This window comes from Pholcus phalangioides, unplaced genomic scaffold, assembly GCF_987345545.1.
Source record: "Pholcus phalangioides strain wild (caught in Gottingen) unplaced genomic scaffold, Ppha-v1.0 ptg000015l_1, whole genome shotgun sequence".
Classification (NCBI taxonomy): domain Eukaryota; kingdom Metazoa; phylum Arthropoda; class Arachnida; order Araneae; family Pholcidae; genus Pholcus; species Pholcus phalangioides.
In genome coordinates, this window is record NW_028301608.1 from 78,429,527 (window position 1) to 78,450,245 (window position 20,719).

Below are 20,719 nucleotides of genomic sequence, written 5' to 3' on the forward strand. Positions count from 1 at the left end.
CTACGAATAGTATGAGAGCATGGTGGATTCACTCTCACTCCTCTATATTTACAGGAGAAGCTCTAGCTATCACTATGGGCTTGAGATCATTTATCCCCACCAGGGGCCAACCCGTGGTCCTTTTTTCGGATGCTAAATCAGTTCTTCATGCGACTAATGAATTCTCCAGTCACTCTCCCACAGTCATCCACCTCCTTTATTCCCAACTTCTAATGGTTTGTTCTTATACCTGCCATATCTCTTTAATTTGGGTCCCTGCACATTCTGGGATAGATTTGAACGAGTCTATTGACAGTTATGTTCGTTCGCTTTCCTCCTCTCCCAGTCCTTACGTCACGCCGGCTCTTTATCCAGAGGACCTACGATCTATGTTACGACTCTCATTTCGTCAATATACATCTGATTCGCTTAATTCCACTATTCCTGACTTTCAAATTTTCTTCAACTGTTGTAATCAGATTTCTCATCTCTTCTCTAATTCAAAATTTGAACGCCTCTTTTACAAGTTAATCTGTGATAGAGCGCCTCTTAATGCTTACTTGTTTTTCATCAAAAAAGTTAACAGCCCTCTCTGTTCACACTGCCAACTTCCGGAAACTGCGACCCATTTTCTTTTCAACTGCTCCCGCTTCATGCGTCATCGCATTCCATCCTTTTTTGCGTCCTCTCCTCCCATTAAATCTTGGCCTACCTTCATGGCGTCCAACCTCCGTATATCGATTGGTCATTTCGAAAAATTCATTTCGTTAAGTAAAAGATTTATTTAACATTTCTTTCTGGTTTTGAGGTCCTTTCCAACCTAAACACACACTCATCCTGGGACTACATCTCATAACTCACAAAAGTGATCTAGCATCGTCCCCTAGATCTGAAGATTTTCTTTTTCATATCATCCCATTTCCATTCTTTTTGTTTTTGTAGTAATCTACTACTGTTGTTGTTTTGAATTTTCAATTTTCTTTATTTTATTACCTACCTCACATTTCTCTCTCCCAGCCAGGGAATGGTCTCTGCAGCCGATAGCCCTGCTTAATTCAACTGTAACTGTAACTGTAACTGTAGCCGCCTCATTTGTTTATTTATGGTTTGATAGACCTTGTCCCACATCCGGAATAATTTATTCATCGAAACTGAAACTAAACAAAAAGAATTTGAAGGTGAGTCGATTTTGTTGTCGTCGCAGTTATTTCGTTGTTGGTAGCCATTTCACTTAATCTGTGGGTGATGGACAAATCGAAGAAGAAGATTAACACGTGTGAGTTTGTCATTTGTGTTCGACTAGAAATATACTTTGAAATGTGTAGCATTTTATATTTCGTTGTTGTTCTCTCTTCTAAAGTGAATGCAATGTTTTAAATGTGTTGTGTAAATTTGTGTTTATGGGCATGGGCTAGCGGAGATAAATTTGTTTTGGAATCGCATTTACTAGTTTATCAATGGCTTCCTCGAACAATGTTCAAAAAACCGTGTTAAAACTATACCTGGGCACGCGTTTATATTGTTAGTTCCCCATAGGAAAAGTCTTCAATGGCCCTAGGAGCCGTGGTGCTAACTTTGGGAACCACTTCCCTATGTAATGTAGTTTTGTGCGATTCCCAACTTCAAGGTGCGAATGTGTGCTGATCTCAACATTACTCAACTCTAGACACGCACCCAGACTTAATATATTTCTGGCATAACTCATTCGGTAATTAATTCTTAACTGCCATGGTGAATGACCCAAAATGACTCCACCTCACCATTTGCGTAAGTCTTTTTTTGTCTGATGGCCAGAGTGTTAGGATTGAAATGGAGAAATCGTAAGAGTCCCAATTTTCTCGATAAGTTTCAAATTCGTCGTGAAACATTGGATATCCACGGTGAGCATGAGGATAGTGTTGTTAGTGAATTGTGCCTATGATCTGTGTGGTCAACATGCCATAGTGTTGTTTACAAGTATTGTGTTGCTGACTTAGAATAAGACTAGTTTTGGTGCTTGTGAAAATATAATAAATATTATTTTAATTTGTAAATTTTATTTTCTGAGTACATTTCAATCATATCTGTTTGTTTTTTAATCATGAAAGTTATGTTAAATAAATTTGATAAGTAATTAAAATTTTTTTCTTTTTTAAAGTCGTGTATCCCCCTTTTTTCATGTGTCTTAATAAAAGAAAATTTTTGGGAAAATAATTAAGGAAATTTGAAAAATTATTTAGTGAATTAATTGACAGATGAATGAAGTCATGTAAAAAACCCATTGTTTTTATGAAAGTTTATTTTGTTTATTTTTTAAATGCATTAATACTTGCTGGGGTCATTTTGACCTCCATTATGCCAGTTACGCACAGAATTTTCACAACTGCAGTTAAGGGCTAAGTGCCTAGGGTGATAGACCAAGGTTGTGCTAGGTTTAAAAGAAAAGTTGGCTTATTTCAGCTTATCGTTGGTTTTTAAAAAAAAAAAAAGTCTCCCCATACATGACAACCAGGTGTACAAAATTTAAAATAAATGCATAACACCACAAGCAAAAAAAATAACCTGCTAAGTTGTCTTCCAAATTTAGAAGTCAAATAAGCAGCACTTGACAAACAACACATATCAAGCATTGCTCAGAAACAAATTTTGCGTTGGTTTCACGATACATACATTTTGGCTCGATGACCCATTTATTAGAAATTTTATAGAGAATATCTCTACGAAGTGCATGTGCGATTTAGTAGTGGTAGTAGTCAGCTTATTTGTCTGCCTCATATATACTGACAGAGAAGAGATAATCCTGAATGTCCCAACTGATAGATTAAGATACATCTATTTGCTCAATCGATTTGAAAAAGTTTTTCTGCAGAGAGCAAGGCAGACCTTCAACACAATACGTACACAATGCAAAAATTCCATCATTTGCCATTTCTACTCTTCGGAGTATGTAAGACCAGGGCTGCAACTAGATACCTTCTCTGCCCTAATTGTGGCCTTGTGTAAGATGATGGCAAAACTAGTATATGAAACACAAAAAACCAAATACCAAATTCTGACTACACAAATATGTTAGGGTCACGTGTATATACACGTACAACAGGTTTCTGCATGTATCAACTCCTTATAAATTTCCTCAGGGGAATGTGCAAGAGGTGTATGTACGATCAAGTAGCGTATCTCTCAAGGGTAGCACATAGCACATGGATGTAGACACTTCTTTAAGAGTAACACAGTGTGCACCGAAAGCACATAAATCTTAACTTGAGAAAGAAAATGTTTTTCCGTAGTGTGTTCATTAATTTTACATTAAATGTCCCAAAAGCTTTTTGAAAGAGGGCTTGAGTGACAATAATAAATATTTCTGAAGATGTTTGGTACGAAAATTCGCTTTGCAATGCACTTGCATTTCACTAGTGTACATGTCTGTTAAAACATTCATTAGCCAAGTGGTAAAAACTTTTAACAAAGTCTAGCTGAAGTATTCGTTTATCAGTTTTTTAATTCTAGGAAATATGTGTATTTATTTTACAGTTAAAAGAATCAGAAGAGAAAAGCTGGGAAAAGAAGCCACAATTCAGTTGGACGAGAATAGTTTTGAGAAAAATAATGATAAGGGGATAAATGCTGATCATTTGACCCTACATCCTTCTTTCCAGTATAATTTTCCTGTGTCATCTTCAATGTATAAGGTATGATGTCTTGTGTTGAGCTTTTTTTCTTTCTTACGATGACCAATAATTTGTTACAACTTTATAAACTCTATTTTTCCCCCCAGTAATATTTTCCTGTTCAATCAATAATGTTGGATTTTTTATTAATACTGGTCCAACTTATACTGCGTGTTTAGTATGGTAAAATAACTAGGGATAACTAATATAGGACTTGAAAAATTAAAAAAAAAATTTCGTATTAACAAATAAAATACGGGTTATTCAAAGAGGACATCCACACATCCAACATGTTATAATACCATTGCAAATATATGAACTTGACATGCCGAATATCAAATGATTAATTATCTCGATAAAATAAAAATTAATTTTTTTTTAACTGAGAGAGATAATTCAGACTATATTTGATATGACACTCACCGCCAAATCTTTCTGACCCATCTTAGTCCTGATCGTCCATATTCATCACCAGATTCCCTCTCTCGTTCTCTGTCTAACCTCGACCTCTCACCTTCTCACATTCAACTCTGGGGGAAAAAGATCCCGTTTTTAGCAGCGTCTCACCTTATATAGGCCCGATGGTACCAACGGTTCCTCAGAAGAATTGCTTCTCGGAACTCTCCGGTTCCATTCATGTTGGTGGCTCTATTATTTCGAAAGACCGTCGAGGCACCAGAAACTGTAACACCGCCTGCGTCTCACGGTGTTACAATACAAATACAAATACAACGCCACAATAGGCAAAATGTCCAACGAGATGGCTGATAAAAAGATGCCCATAAAAATATGGATGTCATATATTTCAAAAATACAGCGACCCAATTAAAAATGCAATTAACACAAATTATAAACAATATATACACATGATAAAATATTATACAATGCCCATAAAGAATACTTATGGTTGTCTTATTCTAAGAATGGATAGCTTTTCGATTTACCCCAACATGTTTATCGTATTTCTTTTTAAAGGTGTCAATTGTGTTACAATTTACTACCTCCGGGGGTAAGCTATTCCATTTATTAACAATACAAAAGTGTATTTTTTCCTGTAGGTGGGTGGGTGGGTTTGAACCCATGTACCCTGAACTCTTCCCATCTGTAACTCTGTATCTTACCAACCCACCACAACAGCACAATAATAACATTAAGAATTTTCAAACACAAAGTAATTCATTGAGTTAAGAAAAAATAACTAAATTGCAAAAGTGGATTTTTGTTAAAATGTAAGAAATATTTATTGATTAATTAATATGGGAATAGTGTTAATTACATTGATAAACATTTTATTTTAATTAATTATTAGAAGTTTTAATACTTTTTCAGAAATTTTATTGTTTTTAATGTTAATGTTATTTAAAAAAAAAGAAAGTTTTTTTTACCAACCCTGCTACCTAGTGAGTTGTGCTGGAAGTGTAAGTGTGTTCCTGACAGTCTGAGTGCGTATCTGGTGTTGTGTCTGATTTTTCAGTGCTGTCTTTATTTCAGAAATGAAGTGTAATGATTGAATATTTGTACCATTTCTATACCTTTTGCTCTCTTTGGCGAGAATTTTTAATAGCGAGACAACTGTTACTGATTGTCTGTTGTTTCTACAGACGGCTGCAATAATTTACGGAGATATGGGAGACACTTGACTCTTAATACTATAGAAATCAGTGTCATAAAAAAGTTTTTTGTGGTTTTTATTATTATTATTATTTAAAATTGCATCTATCTTCACCATAATTATGAATTCATATGCACATGTAAGAGACTTCAAGAGAAGACAAACTCGGAGCTGATCTGTTTTTTCGGTGCGCAGAAGGCAATCTGTAAACCCGGCGATCTACTCGATGCCCAAACGCTCAAAAACCTGTTTTCCGTCAAAACCGACCCACACTGTGGGCTAGAAACAGGTTTTTGAGTGGTTCAGTATGACAGTCTGGACCTGGCGTCATTTGCATAGTGCATGGTCGAGCTCGCGGAACTTGTGTCGGAAAGAATATTTCGTTGTAGAGCCATAGGAGCTCTAATATAAAGAAAACGGGGACGGGGTCCAGGATTACTAGACGTATAGGCCATATATATGGCCCACAAGAGCATGTGCAAGTTGGAATTGCATTGAATATTCATGAATTATTAAGAGACTGACACAGTTTTAGTATGACGCCAGCAGCCCAACCTGCTGTTTCATCCCCATCCAATAACTAGAAGACTCCAGCTGAAAGACTAGCGCTCGAATGGCGAGGTGGTAAGATGTTCATCTACCACTGTGAAGTTTGCAGTCCCAGGTTTGAACCAGGAGAAGAATATCCATAGCAAGATATTTTCCCTAATGAACTTGAAGCAACCACCAATAGATGGCGTCTTCATTTTGAACCCAACTCTTTGATGGCAGTAAATTCCAATATAGTGATATGGTTAAAGTTGCTGTTGGGTTATATTATCCATAATAACCAATTGTCTCTAAGTTTTGCATTTATTATTTTTATGGGCATTTATACATAATTCCCGATTGAAGTTGATAAGTTTGATAAATATGGAAGAAATATCAAACTATTGCTATGATTTAATAACTTATCATTGCCCAGACATGATGTATGCACTACATGCATTTTTCCATAAAAACTGAATTAAGTGTGAAGAGAACAAAAACATTGCAATTTTTTACCAATCAGCCAATTGTTGTGGCGCTTGTGAAGAACAAAAAGTTCACAAATAAATCTCAAGCGTAAATAGGAACAACATGCTGCTATCAAATGCGCTCTAAATTGTGCCAATGGTCATCCTAATAACTGACCAGTACCATAACTTCACCAAAATTTTAGACACCTCGTAGGTACTATTATTATTATTTATAAATTCTTTCTGTGATTATAAAAAATTCTTTCTCTGATGATGAACAACCTGAAATAATCATTATTTTTTTTCATGCTGGATTTTTCATAATCTATGGAATTATATAGTTTTGCAAAAAAAGAATTCACTTTTGAAAATGTTTGTTTTCGATTTACATTTACTGAAAATAATAAAACATCTGCAATATTTCTTTTGCAATTTGCAATTTATTGTAATTTATAAATTTTGTATTTGTAATTTAATTTTAATTAAAGAAAAAAAAATCTTGCTCTTACTGCAGTGATTCAGAAATGGAGATGGACGCAAATTATCAAAACACATGTGGAAAAGTAACATGCTGAAATTTTTTATGCTTGCTTTATGATTATGCATGTTATGATTTTCACATATGTGCATGCTTTGCCCCCACCCATTTATCTCTTCACATATGCAAAATTTCATTTTGGTTATCTAATTTTATTAATTTTGCACTTTGCTGAGTTGTTCTAATAATTTGTACAGGAAATTAGATCATTCTGTAATATTTTCTACAATTTGTAATTATTCATTTCTTCTGTGGATTATTCCATCACTGCATAACATAGATTTCCAACTGAGTGTTACACAGAACCCTATAGTTCTCTAATAGTTCGTATGGGGTTGCGTGCAATCAAACATCACAGAAGCCTTAAAAAGTCCTGGGACCTAGAGAGCTTTTGCAGCGGTTTTTTTTGTTATTGATACTCCTAAAGCGGTTCTTTATTGTGAATTTTGAGAAAATAGTGTTATTTGGATGACTAAACTAATAGGCCTACTTCTTAACCATACATACACCTGATCCACATTCCTAGAAATTTCTAATGACTCGGTACATGCAGGAATGGGTTGTGTGTGTGTATATTGTACGGCCCTAACGTATATATATTGTCAAAGTTGTGCTTGTTTTGTGTTATTGGTGTTGTTGCCATCTCGCTTCCACATTTTGAAGTGAAGATAGTAAATGCTTGAGTTTTCATGTTATGTAAGTATAACGTTGAAGACATGCCTGCTGTCTGGAGAGACTTCAAGTAGGGTGACTGATCTGCATTTGCACCTGAAAGTTGGAAAACCACAAGAAACCTACGTCAGATGACTACTGACAATCCTAGTATTAGTTCACCTCTCCTGATCTTGACGGTCAGCGACTGAAGACATCTGAATCTTAAAGAATTCAAAGACCCCATTGAAGATTTTGGGATGATTTATCATCATTTTTTAAAATTGAATTTAAATCGAAAGCTGGTTCTGACTCCAGGAGTCAAATCAAATGATATGTCGTAAATGTTATTTTATTTTATTGGGAAATTGTAAGACGTAAAAAACATTTTTTTTTTTAAACTTTTCATCAGCTGGGAGTGAGTAGTCTGTGTTTGAGCTTCTCAAAATTTTTTCTAGAGTTATAGAAAAAATTTTATCATCTAGAATTTATAAATTCCTTAACCTAACAAATTTCTTTGCTGTAAATCAATATGGTTACATAAAAGGACGTGGTACCGAAAACGCTCTATTAAACTTCTCTAAATTTGTTTATAACAGTATTGACAGCTGTAAATTTACCCTGGCCATATTTTTAGACATCTCAAAAGCTTATGACAGTGTAAATCACTCAATTCTCATTAAGAAACTCAGTTCTGCTGGAATCAGAGGTAATACATTGAACTGGTTCACTTCATATCTAACCAATTGTAAACAAAGAGTTAAAATTAAAAACACACTAAGTGACTATATCACTATACAGAGAGGAGTCCCCCAAGGATCAAATTTAGCCCCCTTACTTTTTATAATATTCATAAACGACTTATGTAAACTAAATATTCATGGTACTATGATTACTTACGCCGATGATTCAGTTCTTTTATATTCTTCCAACGATCTTAATACACTAACAACTAAAATAAATCAAGACCTGTGCTTAATCAGAAAGTGGTTCCTAGCCAATGATTTAACCCTAAATCTTTCAAAGACTAAAGTCATTCATTTCAACTTAATTTACTCTGAAATTGATTTTAATCTAAAATTCCATAGCCCAATATGTTTGATGAACCTCGACTGTTCCAGGTAAAAATTCAGCAGGTACAAAATATCAAATATCTAGGACTTAATATTAGTAGCAATCTAAAATGGAAACTTCATGCACTAGAAATAGCGAAAAAACTACGTTTTATTGTATATAAATTCTATTATCTGAAACAAAAGGTAACAGCAGAATTTCTGAGGGAAATTTACTATGCCTGGTTTTATTCAATTGTCAATTATGGTATCATCATCTGGGGTGGCGATTACAAGACAAATCTGCTGCCTATTTGTTCTATTCAAAACAGATGTTTTAAAACTATTTACAGTGCTCGTTCTCAAATCTCAATTTATAGAAATTTAAATCTACTCCCCATAAGACATAACGCCATCTACCGAATCATACTCTACATATATCGTAATAAATCAATATGCACTCAAAGAGAGTCCATATCATTGAGAAGACCAAACTAAATTTATTGCATACCCTCATTTAGAAAAGAAATATTTCGCAAACATTTTTACTACCTCGCTCCTAAACTATTTAATGCTTTACCGTTGGTAATGCAGAATATATCTAGGTTTGCATCATTTAAAAAATCACTTTTTGAATTTCTAATAGCAATAGACGATATAGATGTATATTTTCAATTATAGAAGCGAATTATATTATTATCCATACGCCTGTAGTTGCCTCATATCAATTGTTATTATATCAAATGTAAACTTGTATATCAGCATAATTATTACAAAAATTTATTTGAAAATTCATTTCATTATTTAACTATTTTTTATTTTTTTTTTATTATAAGTTTTGTGTTATTTTTTTGTTTCTTTCGTCTTTATCTTAAATTAGTTGCTCTGTACAGGCTCAGGCCTCTTGACAACAAATATTGAGATTTCACTGTTTCATGTATTATTTAACTTTGGAAACAAATAAAATATTTATTTTAAAAAAAAAAACACACAACTTAATCTGAACTTTACAAGACACACAAGGCTGCCCGAACACATGGGTTTATCTGGGCATGACCTGGGGCCCTCAGCTGTATAAGGGACCTCCAAAAAATATGAAATTTGGCACTATAACTTTTTGTAAGTATGAGGTGAACCCCACAGCTTATCATTTTAATCAAGATCACATGTCGGAATGGCCTTGGCGGACACCCTCTGTATAAGAAAACTATTTAATTTTATTTTGTCCCATGGAACAGCCTTATGACAATCAGGGTTCCATAGAACCACTTCATAATCATTAAGGGTGTTGTGAGAGGTTTTACGTAGGAAACGTCTGCTGTATAAGCCTACATGTCTCGAGTCGAGTCAAGTACAGAAAATTGGGGTTGTCGATGTAAGAAAATATAAATCAGCAACAGCTATCAGTAGAATTCCTAATTTTTGTTTTTTTAAAACAGTCAATGCTGCTTATTAAAATCACATAATGTTATCATTCAGGTATTGTTATTAATTTAACTAAGTACAAAACAGACCAATATGTTGTCACAGGGGAAAAAAAATTATTTACAGTTTTCTGGATTTCTGTTCGTTATCAATTTTTTTTCATTGAACGGTTCTTTTCTTTTTGTATATTTTTAAGTTTGGTTCAACCAGAGGCATTTAAATATGTTCTGTTCTATAGATTTTCTGTGACCCTGTTCATGGGCACATAGCTTTGCATCCTGCCTCTGTTGCGATTATCGATACTCCAGAATTTCAGAGACTAAGGGATCTAAAACAAACTGGTCTAGTAGAATATGTGTATCCAGGTGCTACTCACAACAGATTTACTCACTCTCTAGGGTAAGCAAAATTTTACTCTTTTAACTATTGATTTTAAACCTTCTGGCAGTGAAATGGTTACTAATTATTAAACTTTACATGGAGTCTTATAAATATTCTTCTGAGGAACCTCTAAGGAACTGGTGCTTGCAGAAAAGTGTTGCATATATGTTGTGTGCCTATCACAAACATAGTTATGTGGAGATAATGTTCAACAAGTGCTCCACTGATTTTCCAAATTTCAAAGCCATTGGCGGATTATTTCTTGTATGCATTAATGTCCGAATTAGGATGTTGCTGGGTTGATTGCTCTCTGTAGAGAGATGTTTTAATAGGAGACCCCAAAAAAAGAATGCTTTGCATTGTTCTGCAACAAGCCCTTGGCTGAGCGGAAATGCTCTGCAGTAAAAATTCCCATATAATTGTGCTTTCTACATTTTTCTTAAAACTCTCCAAGATTGTTCTGCAGCAGCACTGATTGTTCTGCCACATATGTCGCTGATTATGGCATATTTTGCTTTTGGTTAGGAGACTGACTCACACTCATGCCTCAAAGTTAGAAAACTGGTAAAGCGGTTGGTAACCCCAGCATAATACCACATTCCTGCAATAGTTTTGTTCGAGAATTGAAGAAAGTTACAATATTGTATTAAAGTGATTCTAATTATAAATGTAACATGTCCTTATGTCATGGGCAGTACTTTCATAATTTTTCTCCTCAATCTGGTTCCTCAGCAATGAAGTGATCAGTCATGCAGCAGTCACATACAGGTATTTATCAGACATCTTGTATCGCTGACCATAAGCATATCATACTGATTTCTCTAATATCAAAGGTCAGGGAAAAACACATTTAAGTACTAATTTTGTTCATTTCTTTGCAAAAAACGGGGGGTATAGCAAAGTTTTCTTGGATATTTTTGGGCTAAATGATCTTCACCGGTCATTGTATTGGATGAAAAAAAAAAAAAAAAAAAAAAATATATATATATATATATATATATAACATGAATGTGAATTGCAAAACAAAATTTAAGACTTTTCGTATGGGTTATTATAATGGACCAGTCACTATAATGCTTGAGTGTATAAGATATGCTGTTGGAATTATTGTCATTCCGACCATTTTTTTTTCAAAATTGAAAGGGTAGCATTCCTTGCCGGCAAGTTTCTGCAGCACTTGAGGGAAAAGCAGCCAGAGTTGGGAATAACCGATATAGATCTTCTATGCATTGAAATAGCTGGATTGTGCCATGACCTTGGACATGGACCATTGTCACATACGTGGGAACTTGTTATGGAAGAAGCAAATCAACGTAGGAAAATAAAAAAAATCTGGAAGGTAAATCAGTAAGAGTTTGAAGTTTGAATTTTTTTTTAAAGTTCATAAAATTATTTGATGTATGGAGACTCTTCTTAAAATTTGTTTTACTACTTTTTTGAAAAGCATGAAAAGGTTTCCCAGAATATGCTTGATTATTTAGTGGTGAAGAATGGCTTGATACCTGAATTGCAAAAATATGGCATCGGTTTGGCACAGATGCAACTTATCAAAGATTTAATTGAAGGAGAACAGGTAAGAAACATAGTTGATACATGCATGATGGCCACTACCTCCCTCAACAAGTATTTCAGCATTACTAGGTCTGCTATATACCTAATCATAATTCAATTGCTAAACATTGCTTGTCAGGTAGTTTCTGCTGTGGTAACAAAAAAAAGAATCTGGCCTGATATGCTAAGAAAAACCTTAAAAGCTACTGGGGCAACATTGCTACTTTTTTTATCTTTTAACTTTATTAACTAATTACGAAAATGCCTCAAAACCATCATAAGACATTAGTCTTGATCTCTAGTTTCACAATCTGTAGAACATCACAACTTGAGTAAAAATTTATATGTAAAAAAAAAAAAAACAGTATAGGCAAGTTAAAGACATAACTACATGGTGCACATTATTATCATAATATTGGCGTTCATGAGATATCTTGCCCCCTTAAAAGCCTCTTATTTTGGCATTGACTAGCCCAGAGATTTTGTAAAATTTACTTTTCACAGTGGAACACTTTTCCTTATACCCCTTAGTTTGCACCTGCTGAAAATCGGAAAGAAGCCTTTTTCATATTTGAAAAGATATGGAATTTTATACATAATTTTTAATTTTATTATAATATTAAGTGATTTCTGGATTAAGTGCTTAATGGATTAAAAGGAAATATTAAAGTGTTTTGCTTTATGCTAGAAGACATTTAAATCGTTCTTGGATAATGCTAAGATTACATGATTACATTCTTCTGACTGAATTGAAACATTATTTATACTATTTTCATTTCAAACAATTTTTTTTTACTTTCAGCCAGAAGACACAGACAAGCTGTTCATGTACCAGGTTAATGATGATCTAGTTTGAACATTTATTTTTTTTGTGTTTTACCCTAAATCATTTATTGGTTTGAAATTATAGAGTACATCATCATTGGGTTAAATTATTGGATTGTTATGTTATTAGGTTATAGATTCATTATTATTAAATTTAATTCCATATTGTATGATAATGTGTTCATAGAAGTAGCAGAGGAAATATATATTTGTGAAATTTTAATTTTGCAGTATGCTACTGTTAATTTCACAAGCATAGAATTTTTATATAATGTTTTTGTCGAATAGATTGTTTATTATTGTTTTGTGCAATAATAAATGATAAGGTTCATTTGGTAAGGTAATAAAAACTTCCTAAAGTTGTTTAGATGATCGCTGTTGGTGGAACTTTGACAAGTGACTCTTGTTTTTATGAACTCAAATGGATTTGAACTGTCAGTTTGCTGATGGGAAAGATGTGAAGATGTTTAAAAAAGCATATTGTACATGATTACAAAACTCTTGTATATACTTCTGTCCCCCCTCGAACTTGAGGACTGCGGAAACCACAATGCAGTAGAAGTTGTTTTCTCTGTGATAACAGACACGTGTATAAGCTGACCAACCCCCAATTTTGGAACAAATTTTTTAACAAAGAAACTTGCCTTACATATGAGCATATACGGTAGTTTGTTTATGTGGGTTTTTAACTCTGAGATGCAACTGTAAGCTGCTCTTCTCTTTGAAAAGAAACACTTGCTACAGCGAGTAACAGACTTTAAAACATTTTAATTTCACACATTAACATATTCATTCATTGCCGGTGTGATCTTCAGAAGACATTGCAGTACCTGAACATGTACTTGCAAAAAAGTTTCAAAAATTCATGGTCAGGGTCCATAACAATAAATCTTTGACACAGCCATCTCTTTATAGGTGAAATGGTAATACAGTAAAACCTCCCAACAATGGCCACTAACAGGACTGTGAAAATGTTGCTATCGAGAAGTTGCCATTATTGCGAATGATTGTTTTACTTCTGGAGAAAAAACTAACTAAAATTTGTGATGTAAAGTGATAATCATTCTGTAATTGATTATAATGATTATATTATAATATGCAGTAAAAACCTCTTATGGCCACCTATGAACAACAACAATCTTCGAACAATGGCCACATTTTGTTTGAACCAAACGTGTCCCTTAGACTTAACATTACAAGTAACCTTTGAACAACGGCCACTTTGGACATTGAGTCAGGAAAAAGTTATGCATATCGCGATGAGAAAAAATAATTTCATTTTTAAGAGAGTGCCCCCTCCTCAAACTTCATGGGCAAAAAATATTATGTATGCTTTCTTTTCGTGGGTACAAATGCTAGATGGTTATATTGAAGGCAGTGGAGAGGAAAAGAACTTGAAGAGATCAAAAGGGACAACAGACCTGTCAGCACTAATCGCTACGGGGGGATATGCAAGTTATCCGATTATTAGAAATGCTTTTCTTATTTGCCACTCCCTACTCCAAGGGACGCTTCTACCTGAAAAATGGTGCTCACAAATATGAATAGAACTATCTAGGGCAATAATTTTTTGACAGGAATGTGCCAATCTTTTTTCTTTTTAAAATTTTTTAAACAAGAATGTATATCAGCGCCTGTCTTCAGCTCTCAAATTGGCGATCTTTAAATGCACGACTATAGATCACTTGAGTAGCCTTTTTTTGCCTCTCCACTGCTACTAATATACCTATCTAGCACTTGTAATCAGGAAAATAAAAGCACACCTAATTTTTTTCCTTACAGGGGTCGAGGGAAGAGGAAAAACTTAAAAATCAACTTGAAAATTATATATTTTTTCATAGTGTGATATGTGTATTTTTTTCTGACTCCCATGTCGAAATGGCTGTTGTTTAGAGGTTATGTGCAATGTTTTTAAGTCTATGAGATGCATTCGGTTCCAACAAAATGTTGCAGTTATTTGGAGATTACTGTTTTTTGGTGGTGGCCATTACAGGAGGTTTTACTGTAAATTGGTTCTGTGGGGTCATAGGACCGAGGCTGTGTACAGTTTGAAAAGTAAAGGACTAGTTCATAAAATTGTGTCTCTATTTATAAATTGGAGGTTCCTAAAATGAGCTTAGACTCTAATGATGATAATAAAATTTATTAACAACCTTTGTTGTATAATATTTAAAAGAGAGAACTTGGAAATGGGCAAACAAACACTTTTTGTATTTATCCATCGTCTAGGAAAGATATATGAACAATTTACTCATACGACGTTCAAAAAAATTGCTTTTGTGTTGACTGAACTTTGTGCATGTGTAAAAAGCATGGAAATTCTAATGCAGTTCAATAGCTAAATATTTAGAAATGCTAGCGAGAGAAAGGGAGTTATGTTATATACTTCATTGACTATTTTTAGGTAGTGAACAATGCAGAATCTGGTTTGGATGTTGACAAATGGGATTATTTCCTTAGAGACTGTTATTATCTTGGACTTCGTTCTAATTTTGACCATGAAAGATTAGTTCAATTTGCCAAAGTTCTTGTGGTGGATGGTAGGAAGCAGATATGCTTCAGAGACAAGGTATGTGAAAATAATAAAATTATAGTACTTAGTTATTTTCTTTTATCTGGTGTTAAAGCTAATTATAATCAGCATTAACACCAGATAAAAAAAAACCTACTTTATAATAAAGTAGGAGTAGAACATATATAACTTTGTTGGAGCATAAGCTCTCTCGGCTTTTCAGAAACATCTAGTTTTTGGATTCATGGTGTAGTGATTATATAACTACTCTCATTGAAGGAAAATTCATGTGTTGGCTTCTATATTATTTATTTTTTGTCTAAATTACTTTGTGATTAAATTTTGGTTCCTTCATTTTTTTCTCCACATCTCTATATGATAAATAAGTACTTTTGTTTTTCATTTATATTTTACTTATGCATGAGAATTGAACAAAATTTGCTGCCATATTCTTCATTTCTTATTTTTATTTAATTTTTCATAAACACAGTAAAATCTCAATCAGGATAACTATCCTGATAATTTTCTATCTCAACCAAGGTTTTTATTCTGCTGTATGTATAAAAAATCAATTAGTTCCTGAAAATGAATGATGCCATGAAAATCTTGTACCCAAATTAAACTTTCTCATATAAAATGATAGAGATTTTATTTATTCCCCCTCGAATGATAAATACTTATTTAAAGATCTTTTAGAATCACAGAATAAATGAACAATGAACCAATCTTTTATCATATAGAATATTTTACACCAGATTGAATTAATTTTACTTACAAAACAATTACTATGCACAATACAACTACACAGTCAACTTCTTTTTCTTCAAAAAATCTTTTTCCCAACATGTTTCATGCTTGATAGTTGAATATGTGCTCACAAGTTGGTGCAATTGTGGCATATATTTTTTGCTCATAACTTGGTTTACTTGCAATTGTGTCGGAAGTGAGATGAATGTACAGAGTTGCCAACTGCTACGGATTGTACAGACGGCCGTAATGAAGTATGGAGCTACGGGAGACACTTTCAATACTACGGAAATTGGTTTTAAAATAATCTGGTGTTTGAGTTTGTGGGTTTTACTTATTTTTATCTATATATATATATTGTTACGAACTTTCGACGATAGATGGCGCGATTTCTTTGATAGAAATATCGATGATACCGGTTTCGGTTATGAGCGAGAAGGTCCGATTGGCGGAGACTGGCAGGGCGTGTAGAGAAAAATCTAGAAAGTCCCGCCCCCTCCATACGGTAGCACTGCCGACTAAGAAACTGTGAAATAGAATTTTGTGGAATGTTCTTTTTCTTGAAGTTTCTATCCGGGTTATAAATACCGCGGCGCTCACAAGATGGCAGACTCAGAGAGACTGAGAGAGGCTAGACAGGCACAAGGAGATTTAGTCAGATGTGTTTGAACGTTGAGAGAAAGTTGTTAGCTCTCTGATTAGCTTGTAAATACGTGTAAATTGCTGTTCTGTAAATAAATCTGTGTTTGTCCGTCGAACCGCTTCTTGTTTTGCAATCTCGAAGTCTTGTGGAAAATTATCCATAACAATATAAAATTGATTGTCTGTGTGTGTGTGTATGTTCTCTATACAAATCTACAATTTTAGATCAATCATCGCCAAACTTTGCATATGTTCCAAATGAAACCCGACTTGAACGATAGGCTACTTTATAATTTCGTCAGAGCAGGGCAAATGCCCCAAATGGGCAAACAACGGGGGTATCCCCCCATGGCAAAGCTGAAAATTCATCACTACTGACAAGCTTTAAGCTAATGTTGGCATGTCTGAATGTATAATGATTGGATCACGTTGTAAGGCCCAGGAGTGAGAGGTAAAATATTGTTGTTGACTGCTGAATGAAAGAGCTGAGTAATTACTTACATATTTTTTGCTCGTAATTTGGTTTACTCTTGTAAGATGCAGAATAATCTGTCACGATAAAACTTACTGAATTTACTACTACCACTAGTTAGTTACATTAAACCATACAGGTATTCCTCTCTTTACGTGATTTCACTATACCACCATTTTTAAAAACTGATTTTAGGAATTGCAAAAAATTTGCTTAGGATTTTTAAACCTGCAAAATTTGGCTTGGAGTTTAACTTCAATCCCCTGGAAATGGGCTTGCAAATTGAAGATATAACATATTTAAATCCTTTGATGTCAAAATACATTGGACTTGATGATGTGGCTGAAACAAATATGCGAGAAATTCTCAGATTCAACTCACCAGATCTCACTGATAAACAATGTTTAGTAACACATTGACAATGCCATGGAAAATTTAATCGAAAAAAAAACTTCTAATGAAACTGGAATTTTTATAATTATGAGAAGTATGTGGAATTCTCTGGCTTTGCCACTGAAGTTTTTATAAGGAGACAAAAATATGTTGCATACCAGCTGAATATTGACTGTTTCATGAAAAAGAGTTGTCATCAGCCAGGCTCTTCAGGGAAGAAAACATCTACCCTCACTAGATCAAATTAGAGATAGTGAAAACAAAAAATGTATTAATTTAATTAATTATAATTGCCTAAATTCACAGGATTTATTAAAGTTTTAGTAATTTATTAAATAAAAAGATTTCTTTGCTAGTGGGTTCATTTTTTAAAATCCTTTTTTTTATCCTATCTTTCTATAATATCCTATATAAAATCCAACCCCTATCTTTCCCATGTTATATTTAACTCATTTTACATGACTATTTTTGCATAACAAATTAATTGCATAAAGCGAGGGATGCTTGCATTTTTTTCAAACAATTTCCATTACTATTATTATGCAGTTATACTTCTAACTTCTGCTCACAAAAATGTGTCATGAATTTTGTGTTAAAGTTTCTTTTTCAATTAAAAATCGCACTTATTTTACACTTCAGTTGAATAAAAATACTTTTCCAAATCTCAAAAAAAGTTAAAAAATTTGTATGTTTTCTTTAGTTCCGTTTTTTAACTAATTTACAAATATATATAATAAAATTTTTTGAGCCAAAATTAAATATTAGCCATAGCCGAAAAGACACTAAACAATAAGTAAAAGAATTCATAAAAATTAATTATTGGATAATTAATGTAATCAATTACAATAAAAAAATAACAGATAAAAAATGTATTATCCAAGAAAGTGCAGGAAGGTAAGTTGGATTGCTCTAGGGGTGCTGGAAGGAAAAAAGGGTTGGGAACCACTGGGTTATAGTAGGGTGACGTTTTCCCTTAAAGTAACAAAACTTGTCATGGGGGGGACTTCCATCTTGAAGCAATCTTTTCTAATTGATGTAAAGATTTCTTTCATTTATTCCACTTTCACACAATATTAATACCCTTACAAAAATCATTGCATCTTATTGTGTATGCTATGCAGAATAAAAATAGTTTCACTTACACTGTAAATACATTGCACCCCTCACATTTCAACAGCATTGTCTGCTTTGACACGCGCAGAGTACTCAAGCTTCTATATGCTGAATGGGACTTGTTTTGCACACATTTCGGATTTGTAATCAGAATTTTTGCTTTTTAGTTAAAACATTGTCAATTAATATTTATCACTTGTAGCTTGAATCACTAGCAAGCTGAGAGTAAGTTGAGGTAACATAGTGTCTATAAGCTTATTAAAAAAAATCAGATGAAGTGAATAATTTTTGCTTGTGAAAATCCTACTTGCTAGAATTTCATTTTATTTTATACTTTTCAAATTCATTTCAGGTTCTTGAAGGTGTTTATAATATGTTTAGAACCAGAAGCAATCTTCATCGTCTTGCATACCAGCATAGAGTAGTGAGAATTTTGGAAATCATGTGAGTACTTATTTACGAAATGAGTAAACAGATTAGGAAACGTCTATGACTATTCTGTATTGTATTACCTCAGCTGATTTTTATTTAATTTCAAAGCATCTATTTTAGGTTTATTCTCAATTAATCTGGGTTGCTTCTTCTATGGTTTTAGTTTATATGTTTGAATTCAGTTTGTGTTGAGAATAAAACCTTAATTTCTTTTTATTTGAAATATCCATGGCTTTGTAACAGTGGAAGTTTATCCTCAATATTCAAATTTGTGTCACTTCTTGAATCCAAGGTGTTGGGTAGCTTATTTTCCTGAATCCATGATCTGTGTGAAATTCAAATATCTATGAGGTACTGTAAACTCTCTAGGATCCAATCATGCACTAATTGGCCCATCCAATAATCTGATGGTTTTAATCAAGCTTCCTGCAAGTGTAAAATGAGAGTACTTGTCACTGCATAGAAAGAATGAGACGGTTTTTATCGCCTGTGAGGGGGAAAAATCATTCATGGGTAGTTGAATGATGGTTGTCGGTAGTTGTGATCATCTGTGAATGTCCTGTTTTAATGTTGTGTTTCTGTTAATAAATATGATAGTTATGTATAAACTTATACCTCATCAGTTCATGTCATGCTACAGTACCAATTCATTAGAAATTTCTCAGAGGAATGTTTACGAAGTGCATGTATGGTTAAGTAGCAGTAGTAATATTCTGTATGGTTCTATTGACACCATTTCTGCTGTGGCTCTGTGTCAAGAAAGACTGAGCTAGTATTGAACTCACAACACCTATAAAAGATGCTTTGGTATAGTAAAGTGTCTTATTGTGCTGCGCTATCTCACCCAACTGAAACATATGACAAAATAAAATCAATGAAACTAACAGAAAACATGCTGTCCCTTGTTTATGGGAACCTGAACTGTTTTAGTGTGATATAGCATCTGATGCTATTCAATTAGAATCTGCATCCAGGGTTGGCAATAAGGTTTTTCTGAGTATTTGTGGGATTTTCTGGGTTTTTGTGAACATTTCTGTTTTGCAATATTACATATTATGTATATGCTAAGTAATAAATATAAAAATAGAGTTTATATATATATATATATAGTATATGTTACTGCTAAAGCCTGAAATTTGCCAATTCGCAACAGGGCGGCCACTTTGCGAATTGGCCAGTTTCGTTAAATATTGACCTGGCCAATGTCCAAAATTCTGATATTGGTCGGCCAGTTCGCAAAGTGGCTGGTGATCCCTGGCCAAAGTCTGATAACAAAAGGCATGATTTAGGGTCATCATCAAGTTGGTGTGTTTTTTTGTGATACTGCATGTCCACAATCCATGTTAACTATGGCAACCCATTAAATTCCAGTCACAATGTGATAGTAATTTTTTCTCTCTAAAATTTCGCAGAAAAAACTATATAATTATTTTAATAGTTTTTACTCTTAAATTTCACTTTTTTTCCTCTCATCACATGGAGCTAATCCAATATAACTGCTATGTATATAGACCAGGGTTTAAGCTAGTCGTATTTTTTGCAAAATGCAAAAGAAAATCTTAGAATATGAAAGAAGTAGCCTTTTTTGCAAAAATGGGCATACAGGAGGTACGAAACAAGTAGACATCCAACCATCAATCATTAGCATTGTAGCATTTTGCTAAAGCTTTCCCCCCTCCATTTTTGCTTTTTTGCTAAAGGACTTTTTTATCTAGCATAAACCCTGATATAGACATGTATCACATGTTG

At 33.6% G+C, this 20,719-nt stretch overlaps 1 protein-coding gene across 5 annotated transcripts in view; it reads left to right on the forward strand.

The window, feature by feature from the left end:
* Positions 1–1,060: 1,060 nt before the first annotated feature.
* The window catches only part of fal (SAM and HD domain containing deoxynucleoside triphosphate triphosphohydrolase falten), a 37,080-nt gene continuing 17,421 nt past the window's right edge, over positions 1,061–20,719 (forward strand). The window contains exons 1-9 of one of the 5 annotated variants that reach the window (XM_089244393.1): positions 1,061–1,157; positions 3,490–3,647; positions 6,751–6,799; positions 10,141–10,301; positions 11,427–11,622; positions 11,728–11,856; positions 12,637–12,669; positions 15,064–15,228; positions 18,891–18,982. In XM_089244393.1, the coding sequence (XP_089100519.1) occupies positions 6,761–6,799; positions 10,141–10,301; positions 11,427–11,622; positions 11,728–11,856; positions 12,637–12,669; positions 15,064–15,228; positions 18,891–18,982 (815 nt within the window). In that variant the 5' untranslated portion in view covers positions 1,061–1,157; positions 3,490–3,647; positions 6,751–6,760. Of the gene's footprint in view, positions 1,256–3,489; positions 3,648–6,750; positions 6,800–10,140; positions 10,302–11,426; positions 11,623–11,727; positions 11,857–12,636; positions 12,670–15,063; positions 15,229–18,890; positions 18,983–20,719 lie in introns of all 5 variants that reach the window. The other 4 variants (XM_089244394.1, XM_089244395.1, XR_016194096.1 and 1 more) reach the window with 4 other exon arrangements.